General features: G+C 34.5%; 1 protein-coding gene across 2 annotated transcripts in view; it reads left to right on the forward strand.

Annotated features, from left to right (window-relative positions):
• Positions 1-14,135, forward strand: part of KPNA4 (karyopherin subunit alpha 4) — a 68,126-nt gene that overhangs the window by 14,681 nt on the left and 39,310 nt on the right. For both annotated transcript variants that reach the window (XM_042998385.1, XM_042998386.1), the window contains 4 exons: positions 10,845-10,889; positions 11,774-11,863; positions 11,968-11,997; positions 12,081-12,133. In XM_042998385.1, the coding sequence (XP_042854319.1) occupies positions 10,845-10,889; positions 11,774-11,863; positions 11,968-11,997; positions 12,081-12,133 (218 nt within the window). The remainder of the gene's footprint in view (positions 1-10,844; positions 10,890-11,773; positions 11,864-11,967; positions 11,998-12,080; positions 12,134-14,135) is intronic.

Raw genomic sequence — 14,135 nt, forward strand, 5'->3', positions numbered from 1 at the left:
AAAATCAGCATACACTCCTGAGGAACAATCTGTAAAGGAAAGTGAGAAACATGTTTAGTTACAGTAACATCAAAGGGAGTAAAATACTTCGGAATAAACTTAACCAATGAGGTAAAAGACTTTTACATTGAAAATTACAAAACATTGCTGAAAGAAATTAAAGAGGACACAAATAAATGGAAAGGCATCGCATGTTCATAGGTTGGAGGACTTACTGTTAAGTGTGTACAAAGTGATCGACAGATTTAATGCAGTCTCTGTCAAAATCCCAGTGGTGTTATTTGTGGAAATAGAAGAGTCCATATGGAATTGTAAGGAATGCTGAATAGCCAAAACAATCCTGAAAAAGACAAAAGTTGGGGAGGTCTCACACTTCCTAATTTAAAACTTACTCCAAAGCTATAGTATTCAAGACAGTGTGGTATTGACATAAAGTCATACATAGACCAGTGGAATAGAATAGGGAGCCCAGAAATAAACTCTTGCATATAAGATTTTTTTTTTTATGTCAGAGATTTTTGACAACAGTGCCAAGACCATTCAGTGGTAAGACTGTCTTTTCAACAAATGGGGCTGAGAAATTTTGATATCCACAAGCAGAACAATGAAGGTGGACCCTTACCTAACACCATATGCTAGAAACTAAAAATGGATCAAGGACCTAAACGTAAGACCTAAAACAAAACTTAGGAAAAAAACAGGACAAAAACTTCATGACATTGGATTGGACAGAGATTTCTTGGGTATGACACCAAAGATGTGTGTGTGTGTGTCTTGTGCAAAATAGGTGAATATAAAAAACTAGAAATGCAATTTTTTTCTGTTCTTTATTTTCTGACTTTTACAAAGAGATATGTATAACTTCTGAATTTAATACATTTCCCTATTGTTCAAATGTTAGATAGTAAAACTACTGTAACCCCTTTCCTTGGAGTTAACAACTTAATAATTTCTTAACGTTTTTTGTGATTTTTAAATTATAATTATGCACTAATTATTTCAGTGCTTATAATTTAGATGTGGATCATTTAAAATTTTCTTTTTAATGTTTTTTATTTTTGAGAGAGAGAGAGAGAGAATGTGAGTGTGGGGGGTGGGCAGGGCAGAGAGAGCGGGAGACCCAGAATTCAAAGCGGGCTGTCAGCACAGAGCCTGATGCGGGCTGGAACTCATGAACTGTGAGATCATGACCTGAGCCGAAGTAAGACGCTTACCCGACTGAGCCATCCAGGCACCCCTAGATGTGGATCATTTTAAAGTATTATTATTTTTAGTAGAATTCTTTTTAAAAACTGTTACTGTAGCTTGCCACAGTTAAATCTGGCCTCCTGTTGAATTTACTTTCAGACTTACACTCAGTCTTGAGTTATCTTTTTATTTGTTGGAGGTAAGAATATGATTGAAGACTTGCCCATCGCTAGTGGTGCTAATTAGAATTTTACTACTATTAATAAATACTATCTCTGAGAAATCGCTGTTTTAGTAAGCATTTAACATTAAGCATTTAAAATGTCCCTTTTAGATCTCACGGCTCATGGGTTCGAGCCCTGCGTCAGGCTCTGTGCTAACAGGCTGGAGCCTACTTCGGATGCTGTCTCCCTCTCTTTCTGCCCCTTTGCCACTCACACTTTCTTTCAAAAATAAATATTGAAAAAAATTTTTTTAATGTCCCTTTTATTGTCATAAATTTTATTGTCATAAATGGAATTTATTTGCCAGCATACATATTTAGCAAAGGCATGGATAAGTACCATGATGACTCCTCCTGGAGAGATCAGCAAGTGGAAATGAAAGGAGGTAGAAATAGGAAAGGAATGGGAAAACAGACTTTTGTAGTTACACATTTTAGCATTTGGTTTACCATATTTATTGGGTTGAACAACTGTTGTACCTACCAGGTATGTTTAAGATGTGATGATCATTTGGGTTGAAAACGCCAGTAAATTGCTTTTCTCTGAACTACTGTTGTGTAGGTTAGCTTTATATGATGTGATTGATTTGGTTCCTTGCCTACTTTTCCATTTCTGGCTTCTGACATTCTTCAACAGATCCTGCGTGCACCATCTTTTATAATCCTCTCTTTTTGTATATGCTATATTTTCTACCTGGAATGCCTGTCTCTAGATCAGTTTTCATTTGTTCTTAAAGATTCAGCTTATATTTCATCTTCAGTCTTTCTTCGCTTACTTTAAACTTTTTACTGTCAAAAACAGTACATGCATAACACATTTATTAGATGAGTAAAGTCAAGTAATGTGTTTTAAATGGTGTTTGGCACCAAATGTTTGCAGAATGTTAGACTTTATTAAATTATATTTTTCTGTCATAAGAACTGCCACCTTAAAGCCATTGATAATGCTATCTCTGATCCGCCTTTGTATCTTCTAGTGCTTGACAAGTATGTGATTAATAAATATTTGAATGATTGAGTGAATGCTTCCCAGCAGGCTGTAAATAATAATACTGTAGAATCTCATGCTACAAGGGGAGGGGAAGGTTATGTATGTTTGTGTATGTATAACTTTTTAAAAATTGTTTTATTGAGATGTAATTTATTTTGCCTAAAACCCATTTTGAGTGTACAGTTCAATGATTTTTAGTAAATTTTCATAGTTTTGCAACCATTACTACAATCCAGGTTATAGAATATATCCCATCACCCCACAAAATATCTCATGCCTGATTAATCATTTAACTTTTTATTTTCTCTTGGTGTTTTGTTTTGTTTTGTTTTGTGCTATGTTAACATCCCTGGGGTATAAAGATAGGCTGGATAAAATAAAATCATAGCATTATATGCCATATCTTCTGTATGACCAACTTTAGAATTTTTCTTCAGTGAGGTGAGTTGAGTCCTTACTAATCTAAACCCTCATATTTTACTCAAAATTTAAGGTATTAAAATTTCATACAGTATAACATCGTCACATCTTAAATTACTAGTTTTTAGAGTTTTTTTTTCAAAAAACTATACATTGGTAAAAAGTGACTTAGAAATTAAGTAGGCACTAGTTAGAAATCAAATAGCTATAAATTGGAAAAGGAAGTACTGAACCCTGTTATCATAAGAGGAAGGTGTTTAATCCCTAGAATTATGATAGTGATGAACACTATCATAACTATTTTTAATTTGTTAAATTAAAAAATTATCTTGTGTTCTGTAAGATTCGCTTGTTTGAACTTTTTTTGACAACTTCTTGTCCCCTTTTGCCTGAATATAGGATTTTGTAACTATATTTATTACAAGCAAAGAAATATAAAAATTCTGGGTTATCTGCCTAAACTATACTCCTTACTCAGCCTTTCTCTGCTTCTCTCCCCATCCCCCCATTGACTGCCTTTGTCCTTTAGATAGCTCTTTGGCCTATAAATAAGTCTTTGGCCAGTTTGTCAGCCTTTTGGAATTCTAATTGACAGCTCACCACATCAGTGTAAGTCATGTGAATTCACAACTATTATATTTGCATGTAGTATATGAAAACTCTTTAAGATAAGAAAAGACTTAGAAAAATAAGCCTTCTATACCCCTTTCATGGGGCCCCAGAGAAATAAAAGTCCTTTATTTGAGATGGAGTTGTGACTTGTAATTGTCTAAATATCTAATTCCACTTTTAAGACATGGTTTTTTTACAATAAAAAACATGGGTAAATGCTGCCACACTGGTGCATAGGATGTCTTTCTACTAGTTCATTCGGTCTTCTCTTTACCTTGAAGGTAATAGCTTTTTCTCAAGAGAAGAAAATTCTTTTCTTGCTCTCTTGCTGTGTAATAGATTGTCAAATCTCCTATTTTGTAAATAAATTTCAGTTGGTAGTAGTAGCCTAAGGCTTGTGTCACTACTAAAATGTTAAATTGGTTTGATAAATCCTTTATTAATAGTTTCAAATTATCAGAAACTCCAAATTTAATAAGATGTAATGGGAAAAATTCTTTTAGTGTAAATATTTGTGTAATAGTGTATATTTAATATTTTATTTTTTGTGCAATATTTTGCTTTATTGAAAAGAAGTTAAAGCCCATTATAACTTAATTCTGCTTATTTATTAGATGGAATACTTACTAGTTTTTATTAAAACTTTTTTTGACCACAAATATCAGTCCCTCAGAAGTCTATTGTATAATCTGTTAAGTAGTACAGTTTACAGTTTTATTTTCTGTCTGTGAGACATTGGACCTACTTTTTTAGGACCAAATTTTTGTTGTTGTTGTTTACCAGAATTGTTTATTGATGTTGTATTGTGAGACAGTGCAAAGCCCACTGTCTTCATGATAGTGCTTTTTCTTTAGTATCAGCCATAGGCTCTAAAATTGGCTTGAACTGTATTTGATTTTAAGACTTGAGGAAAACTGTATGGCTTAGTGGTTAATTGGCTTTGTATGAGACTGTCCGAATTCTGATCCTAGCTGTCCCACTATAGCTGTGTGGCCTTGGCCAATTAAGTAATTTAACTTCTCTAGGCCTCAGTTTCCTTATTTATAAAAAGAAAGAAATGTTTTGTGGTTGTGGTTGTTGTTTTTATCTCTTAAGGCTATAATAATTAAAAGATAGTGAATGTTGAAATTCTTATGATAGTACTTGGCCAAGTATTTTTATTCATTTTGCAGCCTTATTTGTATTTTTTTGATCTTTGTATTTTTTTAAGGGCAAAAGATTCACAAGGACTTTCTGAATGAAAATATAAGAAAAGAAACACATGAGAAGTTCAGTATCATTAATCATCTGGGGAAATGAAACATCTACATATGTATTAAAATGGCTACATGAAAAAGACTGACCATTTCAAATATTGATAAAAATGTGAAGGAAACTCTACTGTTACTGGGATGGACAGTTATACAACCAGTTTGGAAAACAGTTGGCAGGGATTTGGTTTTTATTTTTTATTCAAACATAATCAACATACAGTGTTATATTAGCTTCAGGTGTACAATATAATGATTCAACAATTCTATATACTTTTCAGTGCTCATCCTGATAAGTGTACATTAATCCCCTTAACATGTTTCACCTGTCAGCCACCTCCCTCTGGCAGCCAGCAGTTCTCTGTATTTTCTTTTTTTGTCTCTTTTTTTTCTTTGTTTCTTAAATTCTGCATATGAATGAAGTCATGGTGTTTGTCTTTCTCTGACTGACTGACTTCTCTAAGCATTGTACTCTAGCTCCATCCATGTCCTTGCAAATGGAAGATTTCATTCTTCTTTATGGCTGAAAAATATTCTGTTGTGTGTGTGTGTGTGTGTGTGTGTGTGTATATATATATATATGTGTGTGTGTGTGTGTGTGTGTGTGTGTGTGTGTATATATATGTATGTATATGTGTATATATACATATATATACACACCACATTTTCTTTATCCATTCATCTATTGATGGACACTTGGGCTCCTTCCATAATTTGGCTATTGTACGTAATGCTGCAGTAAACATAGGGGTGCTTGGATTCTTTTGAATTAGTGTTTTCGTATTTGGGGGGTAAATAGTAGTAGAATTACTGGGTTGTATGGTATTGATATTTTTAGGTTTTTGAGAAGACTCCATACTGTTTTCCACAGTGGTTGCACCAATTTACATTCTCATCAACAGTGCACACAGGTCCTCTTTTCTCCACATCTTTGTCAGCACTTATTATTTCTTGTGGTTTTGATTTTAGCCATTCTGACAGATGTGAAGTGATATCTTATTGTGGTTTTAATTTGCATTTCCCTGATGATTAGTGATGTTGAGCATCTTTTCATGTGTCTGTTGGCCATCTGTATGTCTTTGGGAAAAGGTCCATTCAGATCCTTTGCTCATTTTTTAATTGGATTATTTATTCGTTTTTGGTGTTGAGTTGTAGACATTTTTTTATATATTTTGGGTATTAACTCCTTATCGGATATGTCATTTGTCAATATCTTCTATTCAGTAGGTTGCCTTTTTGTTTTGTTGATGATTTCCTTTGCTGTGCAAAACCTTTGTATTTTGGTATAGTCCTAGTTTAATTTTGCTTTTGTTTCCTTTCCCTGAGGGGTCGTACCTAGTAAAATGTTTCTATGGTTGATGTCAAAGAAATTACTGCCTGTGTTTTCTTCTAGGGGTTTTATGGTTTTAGGTCTCACGTTTAGGTCTTTAACCCATTTTGAGTTTATTTTTGTGGATGGTTTAAGAAAGTGGTGTTCATGCTCTGTCTCTCTCTGTCCCAAAAATAAATAAAAAACGTTGAAAAAAAAATTTTTTTTAAAAAAAGGGACGCCTGGGTGGCGCAGTCGGTTAAGCGTCCGACTTCAGCCAGGTCATGATCTTGCAGTCCGTGAGTTCGAGCCCCGCGTCAGGCTCTGGGCTGATGGCTCGGAGCCTGGAGCCTGTTTCCGATTCTGTGTCTCCCTCTCTCTCTGCCCCTCCCCCGTTCATGCTCTGTCTCTCTCTGTCCCAAAAATAAATAAAAAACGTTGAAAAAAAAATTTTTAAAGAAAGTGGTCCAGTTTGATTCTTTTGTTATTTTTTAAATATGTATCTGTATCAAAGCTCAAATGATCATCAGAAACTCACTTAAACAGAGATGGAATAAATTGGTTTGGTCAAAAATTGAGGTAAAGATTTCTGTACATATAAGATTACATATATGAGATTACATATAAGTACATATAAGATTACCCAATACATTTTGAGAAGGAATATTTATTCCTTATGTTATTCCCTATATATGGAATTTATATTCTAGTAGGGAGAGGGTAAAAATTAGTAAAATTATATATAGCATATTAGAATGTGATAAATGATACGGAGAAAAATAAGGCATAGAAGAGGAATAGAGAGTACCCAGTTGGAGAGTTGCTGGATGGTTAGGAAGGGGAAGACCTTACCATGGAGGTGACTTCTGAGAGATTCAAACATGAATGTGGGCACTGCAGATAGTGAAGGAACAGCATTACAACCTGAGGAATTCACAGTAGCAGTAATAATAATAGCTAACACATACATTGCTATGTGACAGGAGCTGTTTAAGCCCATTACATATATTAACTTATTCAATCTTTATATAGTATCCTATGCAATAGGTATTTTTACTATCCTCATTTTATAGATGAGAAAACTGAGGCATTGAGAGCTAGTAAGTAGTGTGGCTGAAAATTAAACCCTAGCAGTTTGGCCATGGAGTCCATTCTTAGGAGTTGCTGTAGAGTCTATTAGTGAAGGCCTTGAAGAGAGAAAATTTCTAGTGTGTTAGGAGAATAGCTAAGTTAGTGCAGATACAGCAAAGTGAATCAAGAAAATGATAGAACCTGAGGTCTGAAAGGTGGTAATTGAAAAACAGTTAAGGTTAGAGATTTCAGAGGACTTAAGCCATTTTAATGACTGGGCTTTTACTCCAAACTGGACAGCCTTTGATAGTTTTGAAAAGGGAAATCACATCATCTGGCTGACTTCTTATTTATTTATTTTTTTGATTTTTAAAAATTTTATTTTTTAAATTTACATCCAAGTTAGTTACCATATAGTGTAACAGTGATTTCAGGAGTAAGTAGATTCCTTAGTGCCCCTTACCCATTTAACCCATCCCCCCTCCCACAACCTCTCCAGTAACACTGTTCTCCATATTTAAGAGTCTCTTATGTTTTGTCCCCCTCCCTGTTTTTATATTATTTTTGCTTCCCTTCCCCTGTGTTCATCTGTTCTGTGTCTTGAAGTCCTCATATGAATGAAGTCATATGATATTTGTCTTTCTCTGACTAATTTTGCTTAGCATAATACCCTCTAGTTCCATCCATGTAGTTGCAAATGGCAAGATTTCATTCTTTTTGATTGCCAAGTAATACTCCATTGTATATGTATACCACATCTTTATCCATTCATCCATCAGTGGACATTTGGGCTCTTTCCATACTTTTGCTATTGTTGATAGTGCTGCTATAAACATGGGGGTGCATGTACCCCTTCAAAACAGTGTACCTGTATCCCTTGGATAAATACCTAGTAATGCCATTGCTGGGTCGTAGGATAGTTGTATTTTTAATTTTTTTAAAATTGTTTTCCAGAGTGGCTGCACCAGTTTGCATTCCCACCAGCAGTGCAAAAGAAGGATCCTCTTTGTCCGCATCCTCACCAACATTTGTTGTTGCCTAAGTTGTTAATGTTAGCCATTCTGATTGGTGTGAGGTGGTGTCTCATTGTGGTTTTGATTTGTATTTCCCTGATGATGAGATGTTGAGCATTTTTTTCATGTGTCAGTTGGCCATCTGGATATCTTTTTTGGAGAAGTGTCTATTCATGTCTTTTGCCCATTTCTTCACTGGATTATTTGTTTTTTTGGGTATTGAGTTTGAGAAGTTCTTTATAGATTTTGGATACTGACTATCTGATATGTCATTTGCAGATATCTTCTCCCATTCTTTTTGTTGCCTTTTAGTTTTGCTGATTGTTTCCTTCTCTGTGTAGAAGCTTTTTATTTTGATGAGGTCTCAATAGTTGATTTTTGCTTTTGTTTCCCTTGCCTCTGGAGATGTGTTGAGTAAGAAGTTCCTGTGGCCAAGGTCATAAAGGTTTTTGCCTGCTTTCTCCCCAAGGATTTTGATGGTTTCCTGTCTTACATTTAGGTCTTTCACCCATTTTGAGTTTATTTTTGCGTGTGGTGTAAGAAAGTGGTCCAGGTTCATTCTTCTGCATGTCGCTGTCCAGTTTTCCCAGCACCACTTGTGGAAGAGACTGTCTGTATTCCATTGGATATTCTTTCCTGCTTTGTCAAAGATTAGTTGGCCATACACTTGTGGGTAAATTTCTGGGTTCTCTATGCTGTTGCATTCATCTGAGTGTCTGTTTTTGTGCCAGTACCATACTGTCTTGATGATTGCAGCTTTGTAATACAATTTGAAGTCTGTGATCTGGCTGACTTTTTAGAAAGGGGTTCTTTACTGGGTCCTTCCTCCCTTGGAGTCTATAAGTAGAATTCAGGAAGGCCTAGAAACTTAGAAAAAATTACATCTTTATTTTTCACTAACTTCTAACTTCTAACAGTGTTTCCTTCATTTAATAATGTAGCCAGTAAACTGCAGCAGTTATTAAAGTTACCGGTGACTTTTTGTCACCACCAGTAAAACATTTTTGCAGGATATCTTTATTATCATCACTTTGAAATTATAGTAGTTGTTGGACTCACTGCTAGAACCTGTTTAATGTGATAACGAAGTACATATATTACAGATTTTTCATGCTTAAATATTTTTGACAACTGTATGTCAATATACTTGCTTTTCTTTGTAACCTTATGTATTTCTTATCTGTATTTAAAAACACCATGTGGAAGGTGTTCATTGATTTCACCAGCTGTCAAAGGAGACTGTGGCATTCAAGAATTAAGATTCCCTGTGAGGATTGCTTTGGTTGTTGTGATAAGAATGAACTGGGGGAGAAGGCAGGCAAGAGCAGAAAGAGGGATACAAGTTAAGAGGCTTTTGCAATAATCTAGGTGAAGGATAATGGAAAGTTGGACCAGAGTAGTGGCAGAGAAGATAGTGATATGTAGTTGGGTTTTGGATAAGTTTTGAAGGTTGAACCACAGGATTTGTTAGCAGATTGAATGTGTAACATGAGAGAAGAAGAAGAATCCAGGATTGCTCTAAAGTTTTTGTCTGTGCATCTGGAAGAATAGAGTTGACATTTACTGAAATCTCTTTGAAATTATCAGCAGATCTATAATACTGGGTATGTCATAAATTTTTTAAGCAGTAACATAAGGCTAATAAAAAGGTACAAAGAATAAAAGAACTCATGGTCTCACCCCCTATGTGAACCATGTGAGATCAGATAGAGTTATGTATGTTTGTTAAAAATCAAAAGTTTGGCTTTGGATATAAGTTTGAGATCTTTATTAAACATCTGAGTATTTGTGATTTTGCTATTTCTACTTGGTATGCCCTGACCTATGCAGTCACTAGAAAGAATGAGGGGAACTTATACAAAAAGAACAGAAACTTCTGTTGTTCATCTGAAGGTTTGAATGTTTTACAGTGAACATGTATCCATGTGTTAGGTAAGTTTAAAATGAGAAAAATTCATATTAAAAGAATAAGAAAATAGTTACAGTATGTGATAAAAATTATGTGGTCATTAGAAATAATGAAAAAGAGAGATGCCTGGGTGACTCAGTTGGGTAAGCTTCCTACTTTTGATTTGGACTCACTCAGGTCATGGTCTCAGAGTTGTGAGATCCAAAATCCAGCTCCACTTCAGGCTTGGTGCTGGGTGTGGAACCTGCTTAAGAGTCTCTGCTTGCCCCTCCCCTGTGCAAGTGAATGCATGTGTTTGTGCACTCACTCTCTCTCAAATAATAATAATAATAATAATAATAATAATAATAATAATAATAGAAGATATTTGTATATACCACCATGGAAGGGCTCTAAACTCTATAAATTAAGTAAACAAAAATAAGGTGAAGACAAAATAAATCGATAAGTGTGTCACAGTAAATCACACAGTAAATCTAACACAGGTCACCTTTAGAGAAAGAGCTGGATTGACAGGTAGATGCCCCCACCCCTCCTTTTAAGCAGTTGAGTTTACTAACCTTGTACATGTATTACTTAAGTGTTGTGGTTCATATGGGAGGCGAGCTTATGGGTTCTATTATTCTTTGTATCTTTGTATTTTTATAAATGCTACAGTTTTAAAATTTTATGTCTAATATAGAAAATCATATATATATATATATACTATGATCTTTATTATGAGTAAAATGTGACTATGTACATACATGACTAGAAGAAAAGATTATGGGATGTACATTAAAATGTTACTAGTGGTTTTCTCTGGGTGATGGAAATTGTGGTGTTTTTAAAAACATATTTTTCTTTAATTTCTTGTAGACTATGAGAAGACAACGAAATGAAGTTGTAGTTGAATTAAGGAAGGTGAGTCTGATTAATATTGGGTACTTCCAAGCATAATTCTAACAACATTATAGCATATATGGAAGGTACTAAATGTATATTAATCTCAAGTGCCTAGCATTTCTTTTTCTTTTGAAAACTGAAGGATTTTGACTAAACTTAGATAGGCTATTGAAGTTGGCGAGGTACAACTTGTCCACTATCCAGAAATAGAGATAAATGAATTCTTATGTGGCGTTTTTTCTTCTGTAATTTTTAATAATTTATATGAAGTGTAAGTCATAACTATACAGTTTTACTAAATAATTCTGCTATTTACAGGTGTAAATATGCCCTGAAAAGAACTTATTTTACTTATAATTTCATCAACTTTTCAAGTATTAAAATAAGTTATGTCTGTAAAAAAAGAAAAATAGGTTATAGTTGGAAATATATATCTTTAAATTTGTCCCACACATTTTAAGTGAAATTTAAGTGGCCCTAGATTTTTGTAAGGAATTGTTGATTTCTATCTGATTTTGAACTGCCCACCTTTTGCTTTGACTTTGTTTTTAGGTGATAAAGAGAAGCTCCCAGATGATGTATAAAATGGTTTAGTACTTTTAAATAAATATGTATGATTGGTTCTGGCTTAAACTGTACACTATCTTTTTTAATCAGAATTTTTTGTTTTTCAGTTTGTTTTTACATAGTTCACGGTTCATTAAAAATGTAGTATTTGGGGTTTGGGTCTCAAATTAGTGTTGCTTAAGTGTTTGATTCACAATTTGGTTTAATTTTTCATTTGTGTTTTACTTTTAAAAGGCACTTCCTGTTTCATTTTGTAGGACAGGATTGCGTAACCTTTGTATGAAGCTATCCTTTTATTTAACTAAAGTTCTTTTTCTGATTTTTTTTTTTTTAAGAATAAAAGAGATGAACATCTCTTAAAGAGAAGGAATGTACCACATGAAGATATCTGTGAAGATTCTGATATAGATGGCGATTATAGAGTGGTAAGTTATCATTATTCTGGTAACATAAAACAACGAATGAAAGATTTTACATAAAGAATTTTAAGGTGACTTTTTAACTTTGTTTTCTCTGTAATTTTTTACAGCAAAATACCTCTCTAGAAGCTATTGTTCAAGTAAGTTGAGCGTTTTCCCGTGTCTTCATTTGTATTTCTAATTACTGTGTATCTATATCAAAAATTGTTTTAATTTTTTATAGAATGCTTCAAGTGATAACCAAGGAATTCAGTTAAGTGCAGTTCAAGCTGCTAGGTAAGTTAAATTTTGAGGACATATTTAAATTTCATAACTTACACAGGAGTTCTGTTTGACTTTTCACTATGTAATACTACTGTGACTCAAATTTGATGACAAACAATAAAGAACAGTCCATAGACCAACTAAATTTACTTAAAAATTTTTTTTCCGGTTTAGTGTATTGATAGCAGTTTTTTCTAAACTCAGATAAAGTTTCAAGTTGCAGAATACATACAGATGCTAGGAAAGAGTTGATTTGACAGGTTATTGCTAGCAACGAATAGAAAAGCATTATTTATTTATTTTAATTCTTTTATATGTTTTTATTTGTTTTTGAGAGAGCACAAGTTGGGGAGGGGCAGAGAGAGAGGGAGACACAGAATATGAAACAGGCTTCAGGTTCTCAGCTGTCAGCATAGAGCCTGACGTGGGGCTCGAACTCATGAACCCATGAGATCATGACCTGAGCCGAAGTTGAATGCTTAACCAACTAGCCACACAGGCACCCCAAAAAACGTTATTTATAAAACTTCACTTTTTATTAATAGGTTTAATTTTATAAAAAGTCAGGTTTTTCATCTCCTGCCCAGGTAGCTAATTCTTTTCACAGTCCTTATTTTAATCAAACAATAAATTGAGTTATAAGCTTACTATAGCAGTGTAAAGGCAAGTAGACATTAAGATTGAGGGCTACAATTTGCAACTACGTGGATGGAACTAGAGGGTGTTATGCTAAGTGAAATTAGAGAAAGACAAATATCCTATGACTTCACTCATATGAGGACTTTAAGATACAAAACAGATGAACAAGGGAAAGGAAGCAAAAAATATAAAAACAGGGAGGGGGATAAAACATAAGAGACTCTTAAATATGGAGAATAAACAGAGGGTTACTGGAGAGGTTGTGGGGGGGGGATGGGCTAAATGGGCAAGGGGCATTAAGAAATCTGCTGAAATCATTGTTGCACTATATGCTAACTAACTTGGATGTAAAGGTTTTAAAAATAAAAGATAAAAGATTGAGGGCTACAGAGTTTCCCAGTGGATTTCCAGGTAGGAATATTATGTTATTTTGTATATTTCTGCTGTGAAATCTGTGGTCTAGAGGTGTATGCTCCTATATTTTAAGAGGGGAACCAGAAAAACTTGTTTCTGAGACCTCTGTATTAATGAATAGGTTATTAGTTTTCCTACTTTTGTGTATTTTAAAAACCTTAGAACAGATAGGAAAATTATAGAATTAACACTATCGCCCACTACAGGTAAAAGAACTTCGTAGAGAGGACTTGGTTATGTAGGAAGAAAATCATAGGAGTATTCACATCTCAAAATGGCAAATTATGTTTATAGATAGAATGATTAAGAAATTTGAGGGGTACCTGGGTGGCTCATTCGGTTGAGTGTCTGACTCTTGATTTCGGTTCAGGTCATGATCTCATGATTCATGAGTTCAAGCCCCGTGTCGGGCTCCCGTGCAGAGCCTGCTTGGAATTCTCATTCTGTGTCACTGTCTCTTCCTCCCTGCCCCCCCTCCCCAAAGTAAATAAATAAACTGGAAAAAATTGATACATTATGCTCACCATTTTTCATTGTTGATTATTTGATAGTTTTGGAGCAACTCTTCTCAATAGGAGTTCTACAAAATAATTAAAGCCCTAAGGCCCCTAGAGCAGATATTTTCAAATTAGGGTCTTTGTTTTTTTTGTGTTTTTTGTTTGTTTGTTTAATGTTTGTTTATTTTGAGAGTGAAAGGGTACACGTGTGTGTGTGTGTGCGTGCAAGCAGGAGAGAGGCAGAGAGAGAGGAAGAGAATCCCAAGCAGGTTCCACGTTGACAGCCCCAACAGGGGCTCGATCCCACGAACCATGAGATCATGATCTGATCTGAAATCAAGAGTTGAGCACTTAACCAACTGAGCCACCCAGGCATCCCTCAGATGATGGTCTTTGACTCTCTAGGAGATCCTGAGACAACTTCGGGGAGTATACAAAATCAAACTCATTTATCAATAATACTA

Source organism: Panthera tigris, chromosome C2 (assembly GCF_018350195.1).
Source record: "Panthera tigris isolate Pti1 chromosome C2, P.tigris_Pti1_mat1.1, whole genome shotgun sequence".
NCBI classification, from domain to species: domain Eukaryota; kingdom Metazoa; phylum Chordata; class Mammalia; order Carnivora; family Felidae; genus Panthera; species Panthera tigris.